The sequence below is a fragment of the Hyla sarda genome, chromosome 4, assembly GCF_029499605.1.
Source record: "Hyla sarda isolate aHylSar1 chromosome 4, aHylSar1.hap1, whole genome shotgun sequence".
Taxonomy (NCBI): Eukaryota; Metazoa; Chordata; class Amphibia; order Anura; family Hylidae; genus Hyla; species Hyla sarda.
The window spans coordinates 222,798,862-222,815,935 of record NC_079192.1 but is presented as its reverse complement, the minus strand read 5'-3'; the positions used below and the strand labels follow the sequence as shown (position 1 = coordinate 222,815,935).

The following is a 17,074-nucleotide window of genomic DNA, read 5'->3' as shown; positions in this document are numbered from 1 at the left end:
GTAGTTGTACTGAGGAAAGGGTTACATTAAATAACCCTGAAATGCGTCTAGTCTCTTGGGCATGACCACTGGCATATATATAATTTTTTATGAATTGTGCCTATCCACCACGGCTGGTTTACCGCTTATTAACTGCTAAAACAATCAGGACATCCAGTCCGGTATCAGTCCGGTCCAAATATTGCCAAATACTTCTAGGTCAACGAACCCGGCTCCAGCAGCAGCTGACGTCACACGCCGGCAACACGGCAAAACATTTTTTTTATATATATCAACTGGGTCCGGAAAGTTAAACAGATTTGTAAATTACTTCTATTAAAAAATCTTAATCCTTCCAATAGTTATTAGCTTCTGAAGTTTTCTGTCTAACTGCTCAATGATGATGTCACGTCCCGGGAGCTGTGCATGATGGGAGAATATCCCCATAGGAACTGCACAGCTCCCGGGACGTGAGTCATCAGAGAGCAGTTAGACAGAAAACAACAACTCAACTTCAGAAGCTAATAACTATTGGAAGGATTAAGATTTTTTAATAGAAGTAATTTACAAATCTAGAGCAGGTAGAAAGAGTATGAGTCCGGCACTGCTATGCAGGTGAAGGCAGTTTACTGGATAATAGGTATCCGCTTTCTCAGGTATGGGTAGAGACTGAACGGTGTGTGCTATGTCGGGGTGCTGGTTAGAGAAGGCACATATCGCTTGACACAATCGGGACAATGTAGAGAAAACCGCACTCACCCGATCAACGTGCACAGATTCTTTATTTCGTTGAACATCAACATAGAACACAGGAGGACTTATGGTCGGCAGGAACGCCAGGGAACAGGAGGTGTTGTTACAGCTGTTTCACGGGAACACAGCCCGCTTCGTCAGACTACACCCTCTGATGACGCGTCGCAGGTTAAATACACACCCACGATTACGTCAGCAGAAGGGTGTTACACACAGGTAAGTGATTTAAAATCTTACAAAAGTAGAAAAATCTTTAAAATCAATACCCTCTACAAAAATCTATGACATATATGGACTTCTATTTATAAAAATACAATGAAATCTAGCTTATCATTAAGTCCAAGATTACCTTGGGCATCCGTGCGCAGGATGAACTCCGCCTCCGTACGCAGTAGCTGCTTTTTCCTATCAATCCCTTCTTTGGGCATTATTCTCTTTATCCCAAAGAATTTTAATGCGGCTGGGTCATTATTATGAGTGGTTTTTAGATGTTCCAAGACCCGAGGGCACCCTTTTCCTGAACGAACTGAATAAAGGTGTTCTCTAAATCTGATGTTTAGCGATCTTGTGGTGCTACCTATATAGTAGCGGCCACAGTCGCAAAACATACAGTAGATAGTATAATTCATTTTACAATTGATGAATTCCCTCACTTTGATTTGTACACCTCCAATGGTGAAAATTTTACCTACTTTGAGTTTAGGGCACCATTTGCAGTTCCCACAGCGGAAATTGCCGCATATTGTGGGGCCGCTTAGCCAGCTCGAGTTCTCCTTACTGGAGTATTTACTGCTAGTTAGGATGTCGCCTAGATTTGTAACTCTTTTGTAGGAGATGAGGGGTTTATTATCAAATTGTACAGATAAAATAGGGTCACTCTGGATTAAGTACCAATACTTGTGAATACTTTGCTTTATCTTCTCAGCCATCGGGCTGTGTGTGAATGTAAAGCAAAATCTTCTATTATTGTTTTTCAATTTATGCTGTTTTTTTTTTTTTTTTTTTAGAGTTTTTTAAACCACTATTTTGTAGAAGGGAATTTTTGTCTTGTCTATTGGCCCTATTGTAAGCTGTCTGTAGAATTGGAGGTGGATAACCTCTTTCTAGTAGTCGTGCAGTAAGTTCTTTAGCTTGCTTTTCAAAGCTACTCTGGGTATCGTTTATTCTCCGCAAGCGAAGAAATTGCCCATAGGGGATGGCGGTTTTGACGTGACCCGGGTGGTAACTCCTATAATGTAGGAGAGAGTTACCCGCCGTCGGTTTCCGGTAACCCTCTGTGCGCAATTTGTTTTCACTAATTCTTACCAAAACGTCTAAGAACTCTATTTCTTCTTTGCTTGACTTGCTAGTGAAGCTGAGAAACATATTGTTATTAGTGTTAAGCCATGTAATAAAATTTGTGAACTCTGTTCCCGTACCTGTCCAGGTTATTAGGACGTCGTCCACAAATCTTACATAACTGGCAATCATCTTTCTGAAAGGATTAATTTCTGAAAAAATCCATCTCTTTTCCAAAAAGGCTACATAGATGTTTGCCAGGGTACATGCCACCGGTGTGCCCATGGCAACACCGCTTTTTTGTGAGTACCATGTGTTATTGAATTGAAACACATTATTGGTAAGGATGAGATGTAAGGCTTCACAAATAAATGTGATGTAAGAATCACTTTTATCCGAGGACACCAACAATTCCCTCACACATTGAATTGCTATATTTTGATCGATGTTAGCGTACAAACTTTCGATATCAATGGCTCCCAGCAAATAGTTGGGCTGCCACTGTATGTCTTTCAGAGTTTCGAGGAAATGGTTGGTGTCCTTGACCATATGTGGGATTTCTTTCAAGATGGGGTGTAACATCCAGTCTATGTCTTTGGAAAGGGGTTCCATTAGAGACCTCACCCCGGAGACGATTGGTCTACCGGGTGGGGTCTCCAATGTTTTGTGTATTTTTGGTAGAAAGTACCACCCTGGATAAGTTGGTGTAGTGGGGAACAATTTTGTGGCAGTGGAGTTTGAAACTGTCCCCGTCTCTACAGCCCTTCGTAAGAAGGACTGCAGGCGTGAGGAGAGCTTAGGTATAGGGTTGATTTCTAGGACTTCGTAGTTATTTTTATTCGACAATTGGCGATTGGCTTCGGATAAATAATAACTTTCTCTCATCAACACAATATTCCCCCCTTTGTCAGATTTTTTGATAATAATACCTTTTTGTGATTGAATCCATTTTAGTGCTTCTTTTTCTTTTAAAGTAAGATTGGGGCTGTCTTGTGGGTACATGAGTGCTTTTATATCCTCCATGACTTTATGTTGGAACATATCTAGGTTATTACCTGGTGCTATGGGGGGGTTATAGGTCGATTTTATCCCACCAGAGAAAAAGCCATGTTCCGGCGGATTGCTGGTCATAGCTTCGCCTTTGGGGGTTTCTCCTATAATGACATCATTGGCCCCCAACAGTTCAGTCAAAGCTAACAAACATTCATTTTCAGAAGTGCTAGGATTAATAAGAGGGCTAAACCCCAAGGGGCTTATTTGTATCGGAATATCTCCCTCTTTCTTTAAGGTATTATTATCTTTGCTAGCAAACACTCTTTTAAGGTTCAATTTACGCATGCTTTTGAATAAGTCTACCTCAAAGGACACTAAATAAAAATCATTAGTTGGGCAATAATTTAGACCTTTTTGTAATAGAGATGTAACATCATCATTCAAAGTCAAGTCCGTGAGTATTTTTTAAAAATAGTATTTTTATAAATAGAAGTCCATATATGTCATAGATTTTTGTAGAGGGTATTGATTTTAAAGATTTTTCTACTTTTGTAAGATTTTAAATCACTTACCTGTGTGTAACACCCTTCTGCTGACGTAATCGTGGGTGTGTATTTAACCTGCGACGCGTCATCAGAGGGTGTAGTCTGACGAAGCGGGCTGTGTTCCCGTGAAACAGCTGTAACACCACCTCCTGTTCCCTTGCGTTCCTGCCGACCATAAGTCCTCCTGTGTTCTATGTTGATGTTCAACGAAATAAAGAATCTGTGCACGTTGATCGGGTGAGTGCGGTTTTCTCTACATTGTCCCTAATTTACAAATCTGTTTAACTTTCCGGAGCCAGTTGATATATAAAAAAAGTTTTGGCCTGAAATACCCCTTTAAGGGGTTAATAAATCTAGTACAGTGATACATGGACAAGAAACATAAAACAATGAAGAGGCTGCGGTGCTCATAAGAGCACTGCGGCCCTTTCAAACAGCTGATTGGTGGGGTTTCCAAGAGTTGGACCCCTTCCTGAGCAAAGACCATCCACTTTAACTGGAACACACTTTTAAAAGGGGTACTCCACTGTCCAGCCTTCCGGCTGTGTTCGGAACATTTAGTTCCGAACGCTGTCCTCGAGCTGCAGGGGTTGGCCACCGCCCCCTTGTGCTGTCAGGCCACACCCCCTCAATGTAAGTCTATGGGAGGGACATGGTGGCCCCTCCCATAGACTTTCATTGAGGGGCGTTGCCAACTGCCGCAGCGCGAGCGCATCGTTCAGAACAAAATGTTCCAAATGCAGCCAGAAGGCTGGCCAGTGGAGTACCCCTTTAAAACACTAACAATTGAGCTTCAAAAAATTTTTCGTGTGCTATAAAAATGGTGTAAATGCATTGATAAATATATCCTAGTAAACTTACTAAATAAGTAATGCACAGTAGGAGAAACTCAATATTTCTACAGCTATAACCAAATTCACTGTAAGTGTTGAAAACGAGGTTAATAGCACAACTTCAGCTTAATGCTGCATAGCTGAAACAGACAGTAAAGTAATTAATGCCGGATAATTTGAACTGGACAGTGAAATAATCTGAGATTACTGATTGACTCAATTGTACAATACAATTCCCCGAAAAGCAAACTGTGCACTTCATTGACATACAACTTCCCAAACTATACAAATGACGTTATTTCATAGGAAACAATTAGCTTTTATTCAAGCATTTAAACAATAGTTTACATTGCTTACAGGATTTGTATTGAGTCATAAAACTAGAGGTCTTGCTGACAATCTACTTTTTTTTTGTAAATTGTTTGACCAGTCTACAAATGCTTGACTTGGCTGTGTCACTGTGACGCCATTTCTATGGCACATAAAGATGTGCGGAAGAGAGCCAACTTTTCACCAATAAACAGGAGATATCCAGTTTTCATTTACCGTATATCAATGTTTTAAAGACAATTGAACAATTAGGACAGATACCCAGTTAGAGGGTTTTAAGATCACAAAATAACATACACAATATATATTTGTGCTTTATGTAAATAATATAATCTGAAGTCATAAACCTGCCATATACATTAGATGGCTGATGCATCATCACTTACTTGTACAGCTGACAGCCTAATGCAAGACAAGATCTCTTTGCGCTTAAGGGGTACTCCGGTGGAAAATAGGTGGAAAACATTTTTTATGTTAAACAGAAAGTTAAACAGATTTGTAAATTACTTCTATTTAAAAATATTAATCCTTCCAGTACCTATCAGCTGCTGTATGCTCCACAGGAAGTTCTATTCTGTTTGAATTTCTTTTCTGCCTGACCAAAGTGCTCTCTGCTGACACCTCTGTCCATATCAGGAACTGTCCAGAGTAGGAGCAAATCTCTCCTGTTCTGGACAGTTCCTGATATGGACAGAGGTATCAGCAGAGAGCACTGTGGTCAGACGGTAAAGGAATTTAAAAAGAATAGAATTTCCTGTGGAGCAAATCTGTTTAACTTTTGGCACCAGTTGATTTTATAAAAATTGTTTTCCACTGGAGTACCCCTTTAAGGCATGAGATTTAAAAATTGCGCTCAGGATGCGCTCAGGATAACAGCTGTTCTAATTCATCATGAATACTCCATATTGCTCCCTACCCTCTCTCTATACATGTACAGTTTTTAAATGCACTGTACGTGTATTTGGAGTAGGGTCCACTAACTCATTCCAAGGCATCATCCCTCACCCACCTTGTGTGTGTTTTTTTGTAATTAAATTCATTCCCCCAGCCCAATGAAGCCCTATACAGCTGTAATTTTCACTGCGCCTGCGCTTGTGCAGAGTGTACTGTACGGTGGAGGCAGAATGACACATATGTACTGTATGGTGGAGGCAGAATGACACATATGTACTGTATGGTGGAGGCAGAATGACACATGTACTGTATGGTGGAGGCAGAATGACACATATGTACTGTATGGTGGAGGCAGAATGACACATATGTACTGTATGGTGGAGGCAGAATGACACATATGTACTGTATGGTGGAGGCAGAGTGACATGTATGGTCAGAAAGCAATCTTATGTAATATAAATGAATGGGGCCACAGTAAACTATCAGTATATGATTAAGTATATGATTTCCTATGAGAAACCACTGATCGATGTAAAAGATCAGTGTGTGCAGTGCCAGATGTGTGCTGGCGTTGCGGAGCCTCCTCGGGCACTATGACACATATATGGTGGGAATGCCCTAAATTGGCCCCTTTCTGGTCCACGGTACTCAGGGTAATTCGGGAGGTAACGGGTATCATTGTTCCTCGTTCTCCTGCGGCTGTCCTGCTCTCCCACCTCCCCATGGCAACCTAGTCTATTAAGAAGTCCCTTCTTAGCTATATGCTCCAGGCGGCGCGAACGGTCATTCCCCACAGGTGGAGGACGCTTCAACCCCCCACCATTGGTGAGTGGTTGGCTGAAATTGCTTGTACTCAGAGAATGGAGGAGCTTGTTGCGGTTACACCTGTGGACAATGACCGTTATACGAAAGTATGGTTAGATTGGCTGACGTTTCAGGCGTCTCCTGCTTATGGAGCTCTAGTGGCCCCTAGTCCCACACAGCACTAACGTGATTCCCATACCCCTCTTGTTTTTTCCTCTCGGGGATGTCTTAAGTGTTCCCCTCCCTACTTGTTTCTGTTTGTATTTCCCATGTATGTTAGAGGCTTCTCCTCTCTATTTTTCATTTTCTTATCTATGATTTCTCTGTTCTCTCTTTGACCTTGCATTCCTTTTTCTCTTCTTGACTTGCTTTAACTTTCCTGCCGAGCCTTACTACTCTGTTGAGGTAGTCAGACGATCCTACTGTTCTTGTAATGAGCTATTTGCTGTTCAATCTGTTATTGCCCTAAATTTAATGTTGGTATTCTGGGGTTGGCTGTCGGGTGCTTACTGGCATCTCGATCGCACCCTTGCTGGTTATAATTGATATTGTTGGGATCCGGCTGGTCCCCTATTGCGACATTATACGTCTCAGTTTGGGACTGGAATCTTGCGATTTAATGCAAAGCTGTAAGCGTTGACATCTGTAGCTGCACTTTTGGTTCCTGCACTATTTGTTACATTTCTTTGTTGTGGAATGTATCTTTGTTTCTTTTTTGGAATAAAACATTTTGAATAAAAAAAAAATAAAAAAAAGATAGATCATGTTTGAAAACCTTCGAATAGTGCTGAACTAAAATGATTCTGTAAAGATAAGCGAGTCAAAGTCCTCCACAGCGATGTGAAAAACTCATTGCCAGTTATCTGAACACCTGATTGCAGTTGTTGCTGCTGACTGTCAGGGACCGACCGGAGGACAGGGAGAGTGAGCCCTAAACTGACCCTAAAACCGCTCTCCCTGCCTACTTGCCCATTCACCCTAAACGGTGGATGGACAACTGGGTGCCGGTCCCTCCCTGAACTAAAGTGCAGGGGCCTAAAAACGCATACTAATAAATAGTCTGTCACAAACTAGAAACATACAGGAACATAGAACTCCATAGTATAAAACTTCAGAGGGCACAGATCAGAGAGTTAGTACAGAGGACACTATATCAGCGGTCATGAACAGAGGACTCCATAGATCAGCGGACATGAACAGAGGACTCAGAGGTCGTGAACAGAGGACACTATAGATCAGCGGTCATGAACAGAGGATACTATAGATAAGTGGTCATGAACAGAACTCGAAAGATCTGAATAAAGAACTAACAAACATATAGAGTTCAAAACACCAGACAGGAAAACGGATGAGTCTGAACATACTCCAGAAACAAAACATGAATAAGCAGAATCCACTAGAAAAACCTCCGGTAGACACAGGAATAACATTACCCTCTGAGTCCCCATGGACAGGTAAACGGCATCTATCGCTAAACAGGAATATTTGCAATACCACATAAAACCTCCAGAAGACACGGAGTCCCCATGGACAGGTAACAGGGATGCCAAGATACACAGGATATGTTTATAGAACAGTGTTCACACTGAACACAAGACAGGAATAATCACAATCCCTTCAGAACATCTCCAGTAGATGCAGGAATAACATTACCCTCTGAGTCCCCATGGACAGGTAACAGGGATGCCTAAATACACAGGATATAATATAGAACACTGTTCACACTGAACACAAGACAGGAATAGCAATCCCTTTGAAAACCTCAAGTAGACACAGAGTCCCCATGGAGCAGTAACAGGGATCTAACAAAGGACACTGTTAACACAATCTGGACACTTCACTCCACTTAAGGAGTAGCCATTAATAGTAAACCCAAATAGACTTCTGGCCAGCAGCACACTCACCAGTGTGGACAGGATGCTGGCCCAGTAGGAAAACAGAAATATAAAACACAGAGCGGACGGATACAAGAGAAAACACAGTGTGAACAGACACATAGCAGAAAAGATATACAAATCCTAAAAACACACTATACAAACACAGATTAAAATCGACTATTAGCATGCCACCTAACATAGGCCAAAACCAGAAAATGCTAAGTGCATGCTAAGACAGAGATAGTAGATTAAAAGCTCAAATAGCAGCATGTCCAGCATGTTAGCAAGTCAGGATGTAAAGATCTCAATCACCCACCCAGAGGCTAGACTGGGCTGACTTTAAATAGACACACCCTAGGAGCTATTGGCTAGCAAGCAAAAGGCTATTAACTATTCCCTGACCAGGGAACATAAAACTGTTCACACACAACCAAACCAATAGCTGTGTGTGAACACAGACATGACAATGACATTGGTACAACCATTTATTAGGTTTAGTGACCTAGTATAAAAAGGAATTTCATTTTTTTATGTAGTCCTGCAACATGTGTAAGTTTTTTGAATGGGTATGTGGTTAAGATTATTATTCTATGTAACATGTTGTTAACTAAATGCTTGTTTAATAAACAAAACATGAAAACAAATAGATGTTGTAAGTGTCTATTAGTATAGCTGTACCCACTGATTGTTATACTAATATAACTTCATTATTTATTTCTTATTTTACAGAAAACATGTTTGTTTTAATGGTTTAGTTGGTTTTGATCAGTTTTAACTAATACTATGCTACTGGCATTTAAAATGACATGTTGACGTCTTTGCTAAACATTTGCTATGCCATCTTGTAGTTTTGTTGTATAGAAAGGTGTGAAATACCTTGTGATAAGCTACAGTGAAATCAAGTACTAACCAAACAAAATATTTCCATAGCAACTGAAAGTCTAGTTTGCTGGAGATCCCTTGTGGTGGCATCCTATAGAAAAGAACAATTGTTATCACTGGGCTCTTTCACAAATACTTTTGATAAAATATTTTAACTACATCAGTACTGTAGCACAGAAGCTATACAGTGGTCCCTCAACATATGATATTAATTGGTTCCAGGAGAACCATCATATGTTGAAACCATCATATGTCGAGTACATATGTCTATGTAAAAATGGTAATTGGTTCTGGGGCCTCGGAACCATTGTATGTTGAATACATATCTCTATGGGAAACTGCCAATTGGTTCTGGGATGACCATTGTATGTGGAGTGTATGGGTAGTGTTTAACAAACCAGGGTGCCTCCAGCTGTTGCACAACTACAACTCCCAGCATGCATGTACAGCCATTGACTGTCTGGGCATGCTGAGAGTTATAGTTTTGCAACAGCTGGAGGCACACTGATAGGGAAACATTGATGTATGGGGTGTATAGTGTGTATATGTATTGTATGTGATGTGTGACATCGCATACAGTACTGGATAGTTCTTTAAATACCTTCAGGGGGGACAGAATGTCCTCCATTACGATCCTGCCGACTACAGCTCTATAGGAAAGGAAGGGGAGGGCAGCCAGCAGCTCATTGGATGCCTGCAGCAAGATGCTGCAGGCTATTGGCTATGGCGGCACTGGGGGGGGGGGGGGGGGCTTACATGGAGCTCACAGTGGAAGCCTGTATGAGTTAGCAGGACAGCATGTGAGTAACAGGAGGCAGAACGGGGTACACGGGGCACATTAAACAACTGTCAGATGCTGAAGTTGTCAGCGCTGTCAGATAGCTGTTTGTACGATGGCCCCGACACACAGCAGCATCATATGTCGATGCTGCCTTCAACATACCATGGGCTCTGAGAGGCCATCATATGTTGAAATGATCATATGTCGAGCCCATCATAAGTCGAGGGGTCACTGTATATTGTAGTAAACAAGATTGCGTTCAAGTAGCATGTCCAAAAATCATGAGGTTCTTAGGGCATGCTGCAGTTTGTCAAAGCTGCATAATATATTTATTATGTGTGTATATTACTAATATGATATGGTTTTCCCTCAGTGACTTCTATGGGAAAGCCACAGATTACACTTCTGCAGAGCTTCTATGTGCATAAGGCTGGGTTCACATATATATCTGGGTCAGTGACCCCAGCCTTAAAACTCAATGCAACTGATAACAACATGCATCAGTTGTCATCAGTTCTTCAGCATCCTGCATCACTTATTTCTGAATGTTGGACGGGGGAACGCAGCAAGACGTGTGTCTTACCATCCACTGTCCAACTTGAGACACCAGATAGTACACATGATCTAGGTAGTACTTTTGCAGCTGTATTTTTTTTTCTTGTTACAAGTCATGTGATTTCTTTTGAAGATAGTAAAAAAAAAAAACACACAGAAATTTACGCATACATTTTAACGTTTTTTTCTTTCATTTTTTAAAACCTATGGATGTTTATGGGAAGAAAAATACTATAAACTATGAGAGAAAAAAATGTCACTGCTATAGCATGCTGTCCCAAAAATGCCACTCATGGAGAAAAAAATGCCACAAACAAAAAAGTATTGTAGTGTTTTATATTTTCCTATTTACTCCCAATTGTGATCTGGCCACAGCATTTTTTCTGAAAAAAAATTCTACATGTTCAGTTCTAGAACCATTATCCTGTTTCTTAAAAAACTATAGCAGCAATCACACAAAAAAAACTAAATATATCAACATTTAAAGCATACCTATTGTTTCAAGAGACTTTTCACAATAAGCTGCAATGTGTGTACATGAAGAGCAGTACTTTTTGTGGACATTATATAACTTGACATCATGCCCCCTTCCCATAGACTTGCATTGCGGGGGCGGGGTGGGATGTCCCGGGGCGGAGCTTGACGTCACAAGGGGGTGGGGTGACCACGGAAGCCCACACCCAGCATTTGTAACTAAATGTTCCGGATGCTGGGGAGCGGAGTACTCCTTTTAAAAGTACTCCTGTGAGAAAAAAAAAATTAAAATCTTAATCCTTCCAGTACTTATCAGCTGCTGTGTGCGCCAGAGGAAGTTGTGTAGTACTTTCCAGTGTTACCACAGTGCTCTCTGCTGACACCTCTGTCCATGTCAGGAACTGTCCAGAGTAGGAGAGTAGTTTGCTATAAGGATTTGTTCCTGCTCTGGATGTTCCTGACATGGACAGAGGTGTCAGCAGAGAGCACTGTGGTAAGACTGGAAAGAACCACGCAACTTCCTCTGTAGTATACAGAAGCTGATAAGTAATGAAAGGACTAAGATTTTTTAATAGAAGTAATTTACAAATCTTTAACTTTCTGGCACCAGTTTATTTGAAAACACTTGTTTTCCACTGGAGTACCCCTCTTAAGGCCATGTAAAATATGAATTTGAATAAACCAACGGGCACTAGGACTGCTAGGAAATGCATTGTCTCATAGACATCAGAGCATTTTCAAGCGAAATCTGCAAAAAAGAAAGTCTATTCTTTTTGCTGAAACCAGAATCGGGAAATTCCACCATGTGAACAGTGCAACAGAATCCTACTACTACTTCTAGTACACATTTGAGAAATGAAGGCATTAGAGAGTAGTCCTCCTTTACCAATAGTTTGTGCCATTGCGTGCTGTGAACACAGTGAAAGCAGTGATTACTGATCATGTCACAAATTTCTGCAAAAAGGCTCTTTACAGAGTTGCTCTATCAGGAAAATCTCCTATTGCTAAAGCAACACTAATACTACTATAATTATACGGCTGACCAGATAATGGCTGCAGCTCCCAGTGACCAACAGTAACAAGTGAGAGAATCTCCTAATGCCGACAAATTTCTTCTATTACAATCTAAAAATGCAATCCAGATACACAGGAGAAGATAAGGAAATGTTTGTTAATGTTCCCCCACCACCATGTACTGCGATCCATTTCCATTCTAAATGAAAACGCAGGCATCACACTGGATCTCCCAAACACCCCATCCAAACTCACAGCATGCCCTATCTTTTGGATTTTATTTGTGGCTGCTTTCCCACTGAGTTTCCAGAGAACAACTGTATGCCAGAAATATGGCATCTAAGAGACAGAATTGTGGGTTTTTCATCCAATATAACTATTTTGTTGATTTGTTGAAGTTAAGGATGTGTTGGTGATGATAAAGAGATAATGCTTCTTAGTTGGCCTTTTGGCTCATGCTGAGTGGTGCCAAATATTAAACTATTACAATTTACATTAATCTAAAGCTTTATTTCAACAGTTATTTAATTTGAATAAGACTATGGCCACAAGACATATAACGTTCTAATATACTGTTATTATAAATTGAACTAGCTTCAGTATGTTTTTGCCTGAAATACCCCAGACAGAAAGATGTGTTGTCCTTTTATTTTCAGTGGGGTATTGCTTCAGCATTTCCCCAGCTCCTCCCCAAAAACAGTGCATGATCCTCTGCTGTCTCAGAAGGTGTAGCTAGATTTTGTCTCCAGCCTAAAGTCCCGCCCCTGAGTGAGGTCACCACCTGTGACCAGTCCCTTCAGTTTACATTACCATCACCCTGTGATTTAAACATATATATTATTACTATGACATCTAGGGAAAAATTTGGTGTGTTTTTTTTTTTTTTTACCATGCTTCCTTTAGGTAAACAATGTCGCAGGCAGAGAAGCATACAGGGAATGAATCCAGCAGGAACAATGTTCTGCTCAGTTATGCAAGGCTCTGGATGTGAAACTAGCAGGCGTGCTGTGGGGGAGGACTATGAATGGTGGAAGGGCTGTAGAGGTGGGGAAACCAATGTATTCTGGGAATTGTAGTACTAAGCAACTACTTAACCAGAAAGCAGTGAGTGTGTATGGTAGGGAAGAAGACTACAGATGCACAGAACACGTACATTTTTAGTGGTTTCAGAACAGGTAAACAATGCTGTATGTTTCAAGATCATTTCTATTTTTTTTTTTACCTGACATCTGAATACCCTTTTCAGGAATTCATTACAGATATCCAAGTACAAGTGGACATATAAAACTTTTAGGAATGTCACCATCATAAAATAGCTATTTTTTTATTACAGATGAAATCCAGTATTTTATTAACATAATTGGTACGCATAGGAAAACTCATTTTTGGAATTTTGATTACTTTTTCAAGCTTACACATCAGATTGAATTAGCCCAACTCGTGTAGCTGATAAATGGCACTGTACCTTTCTGGAAGAGTTAAGGCTATCAATTTTATTGGCATTCAACCCAAACTTTTTTCCCACTTCTGACTAATTGGCAGACTGACCTTTTCTAGCTTAACAGTGAGGCATGTTCTTTATTAGAGATATAAAGCCTTGACACTAGAGTTTGTATAGGTCAATTTTTCTGTTCTTTTTCTCTAACTCTTTCTAGCTTTTAAAACCTGTATCCGAGGTAGAGCTTACTGCAGATAGGTTATAAAATCTTCAGCTAGGTAAAATGTATGAGCTGCTAAAAATGTTTTGTGTTTTATTCATGAAACAACAGAACAAAACAGCACTATTATCTTTCAAATAAAATAAATGCTAAATTGCTTTGTGATCAAGAGGTTAAAAACAAAATAAAAACATAATACATGTAATGTTACCTGCGCCGACTTCCTTTTCTTCATCAATGCTATTCTTTATACTATCATATTCTTCATCAATTGTTTGTACACCTCGGATTTGAGATAAAACTCTTCTTGCTTTTTGCGTTTGGCCTTTCTGAATGAGCCAACGTGGGCTTTCTGGTAGAAAAAGAAAACCAAGAAACTGGAGTATAGCTGGAACAGCTGAAAGTCCAAGCATGTATCTATAAAGTAAAGAAAGAAAGAAAACATTTAGAGGAATCTTGAATGAGAGTAAGTTATATGTTCATAGTTAGCATAGCTGAGTTTGTTGAATACCTCTAAGTAGTTCTTTTTATTATAGACAGGAAAAGACCAAATTCTCCCTGAAAAAAAAACAGCCAAGAATGGCTAAGAGCCCTGATAGCCTTGATCTGAATCCTAGTGAACATCTTAATAAATAAAAAAAAATTAAAATATATATAGTAAAAAGCGCAGCACTCCACCAAGTAGTATAGAATTTTTTTAAATGTATTAGCTCACATAGCAGCAACATTTCTGTCCTACCATAGGACCATTTTCAAGCTTAGTGATACAATTCAAGAAGAGGGTATATGTATGTATGTATGTATATATATATATATATATATATATATATATATATATATATACCCATACATTAGTGATTAAACAATACATATCATGTGATTCAATTTCAACATCAATGATAAAATTCATATAAAATACACATCTATGAAAAAGTGCCATATATCCAATGTACTAGTGTACAGTGTGCCATAAAGTGCCATACAGTAAAGTGCAATGTGATTAAAAACAAGCTTGAAACAATGCTGAATACATACGGTAAATATCATCATAATGATTACATCAGTTATCAATAATCAATATCAGGGATACCTGTGCAAACCCGCTCTGTGTGTATAAACAATCATGGCGCCGGTGGCAGCGTGGAACGCTGCTCACAGCGTGATTTACTGTACATGTCGAAGTTCCGATCAGATGACCGAGATCATGTGACTCAAGGCAAAGTCCCATGATCTCGCAACCATGGAGCGCCAGGTCGCTGCGCTGCGCGCCCCAGTGTGCTCGTATGAACAAAGATGGTGACAGCAGGACGCTAAGTGTAAACTGAGCCCAGTATATCAAAACATAATATAAATAGATATGGGCCAACTTGTAGTGCTAATAATGATAACCATAACACTACTAGCAATGGCAAACAGATTAGAGAAAATGAAAATAGCACAATTTGCACAATTAACAGAAAATAGAGATTAAGAATACTAAAAAAAAACTAAATGAAAATAACAAAATTAAATACAAAGCCTAAAGCAAAATTTAAGAAAATAAAAATTTTATAAAAAAAATAAAATAAATATATATATATTTTGTTATTCATATAGGAATGCAATAACACAAGATTATATAAAGCAGTTAGATATGGGATAGCTCCCAGTTTTGTAGGGTGATCGTGTCTGACCCCATCGACTGGTTGTCAGAACAAGCCCACCACTGGTAGGTTAGAGGCAAAATTTGATTAAGAACTCCTGCCCCTAGTGACCTCGCCACTACAGCCAAAACAGGAGCGCGCCTGATACAGAGCAGCGCTACCCATCTATTCACAGTGTATGTATTAAAACATCTCAACAGAAAAAATAAAATAAAAAAATTACAAATACGAAAAAAATAGAAAAAAATTAAGTAGATAAAAATAATGAATAAACAGAACCACATAGGTCCCTATGTCACCATCATTTTATTAGCAATCATGTTGTATATAATAAAATAAAATCATAATGAATTATCCAGAGCAGTTGCATAGGCATCTCCTCTTATATAACTTCAATTGCTAAAGAAAAAAAAAAAGAAAAAATTACTATTTTGCAATACATATTAACAATACTGTCAAAATTTAACAAAGTGTATCATATGTCATGTATCAGGCGAGAAATGCATACACTGTTTCTTCCGTTCTTTCTCCCATCACAAAATAACGTACGTTATTAATACCGCACTATGACGGGTTAAAACGGATAATGTAAAAATCCCATAGACTATAATGGGATTTTGTAACGGCCGTTTAACGGCCAATTTTCAGGGTTTTCATAATGGAACATATAACGGATCTTTAAAAATGAATGAATGTATAGTGTGAAAGGGGCCATAGTTATATAATAGAAAAATCCACATTAAGGCCTGCTGGACGCAATGTGTTCAGCTGGTGAATCCCCCATAGTTCGTTCTGTTTCAAAAGAAATAACCTGTCACCCACCTCTTTGAGGTTTTGGAACAAAGTCTAACACCATAAAATGTAGGTCCTTATCTGTATGTCCTATCTCAGTGTAGTGTTTAGACACCGGAAGATCCATTTTACATTTGCGAATACTATATCGGTGATTATTGATACGCACCTTGAGGCTCCATGTGGTTTGCCCCACATAGGAGCATATTACAAGGGCATATCAATACATATATTTACCCAACTCGAATCACATGTTAAATAATGTCTCAATTCATACCTACGATTTGTTGTGGGATGGATGAGAATCTGACCTTTTAACATCTGGCGGCAATTTACACAAGTTAAACACGGAAATTAACCTTTCTTTTTTTGATCTCAAAAATGTCTGTATATGATATAAGGGGATTTTGTTGGAATTCATCTGTCTGTCTGTCTGAAGTGGAAACCTAATTAGGCTGAGTTTGTGGGAGTGGCGAGAGGGTATTTAACACCCCTGGCCCTGACGTCAGGGCGTATGGTGTGTTTGGCTATGTTTTCATTTTGTTGCACCATGTGAGCCCATACGTCTGGAGCAGAGGAGTTTTTGGAACGGAGAAGCGCAGCATTGCAGGAATCCAGAGACTTTCAACCCCGGGGGTGATAAGTGCCAGTTGCTGGCGTTACTTTTACATGCTTACTTTCCATTGAAGCAGGGCATAGGGGGCCAGTGAGGTCCAGTTCATGTACCTTACACTAGTCCTGACATCGCCGTGGGGTTGACAGTTTTTCAGCGCATGGGGACCGAGCTGCAGGACTTCCTTGGTGTTCGGCCATTAGGTACTACACTTAGTCAGTGGGGATTTTGAATTGTCCCTATCTTCTACAAAGACGTAGAGAGGTGGGGCAGTGGTTACTTTCTTTCATACTGATAATCATTGGTTTCCTGAGCTAGTTTTTCAGCAATTGTTGGCAGCCTGGTGGCTGGTCACCCGTTGACTACTGCTAAGTTT

At 39.8% G+C, this 17,074-nt stretch overlaps 1 protein-coding gene across 1 annotated transcript in view; it reads right to left on the bottom strand.

Annotated features, from left to right (window-relative positions):
• Nucleotides 1–17,074, bottom strand: part of SLC2A13 (solute carrier family 2 member 13) — a 253,164-nt gene that overhangs the window by 153,695 nt on the left and 82,395 nt on the right. The window contains exon 3 of the mRNA XM_056573657.1: nucleotides 13,862–14,067. Coding sequence (XP_056429632.1) covers nucleotides 13,862–14,067 — 206 coding nt within the window. The remainder of the gene's footprint in view (nucleotides 1–13,861; nucleotides 14,068–17,074) is intronic.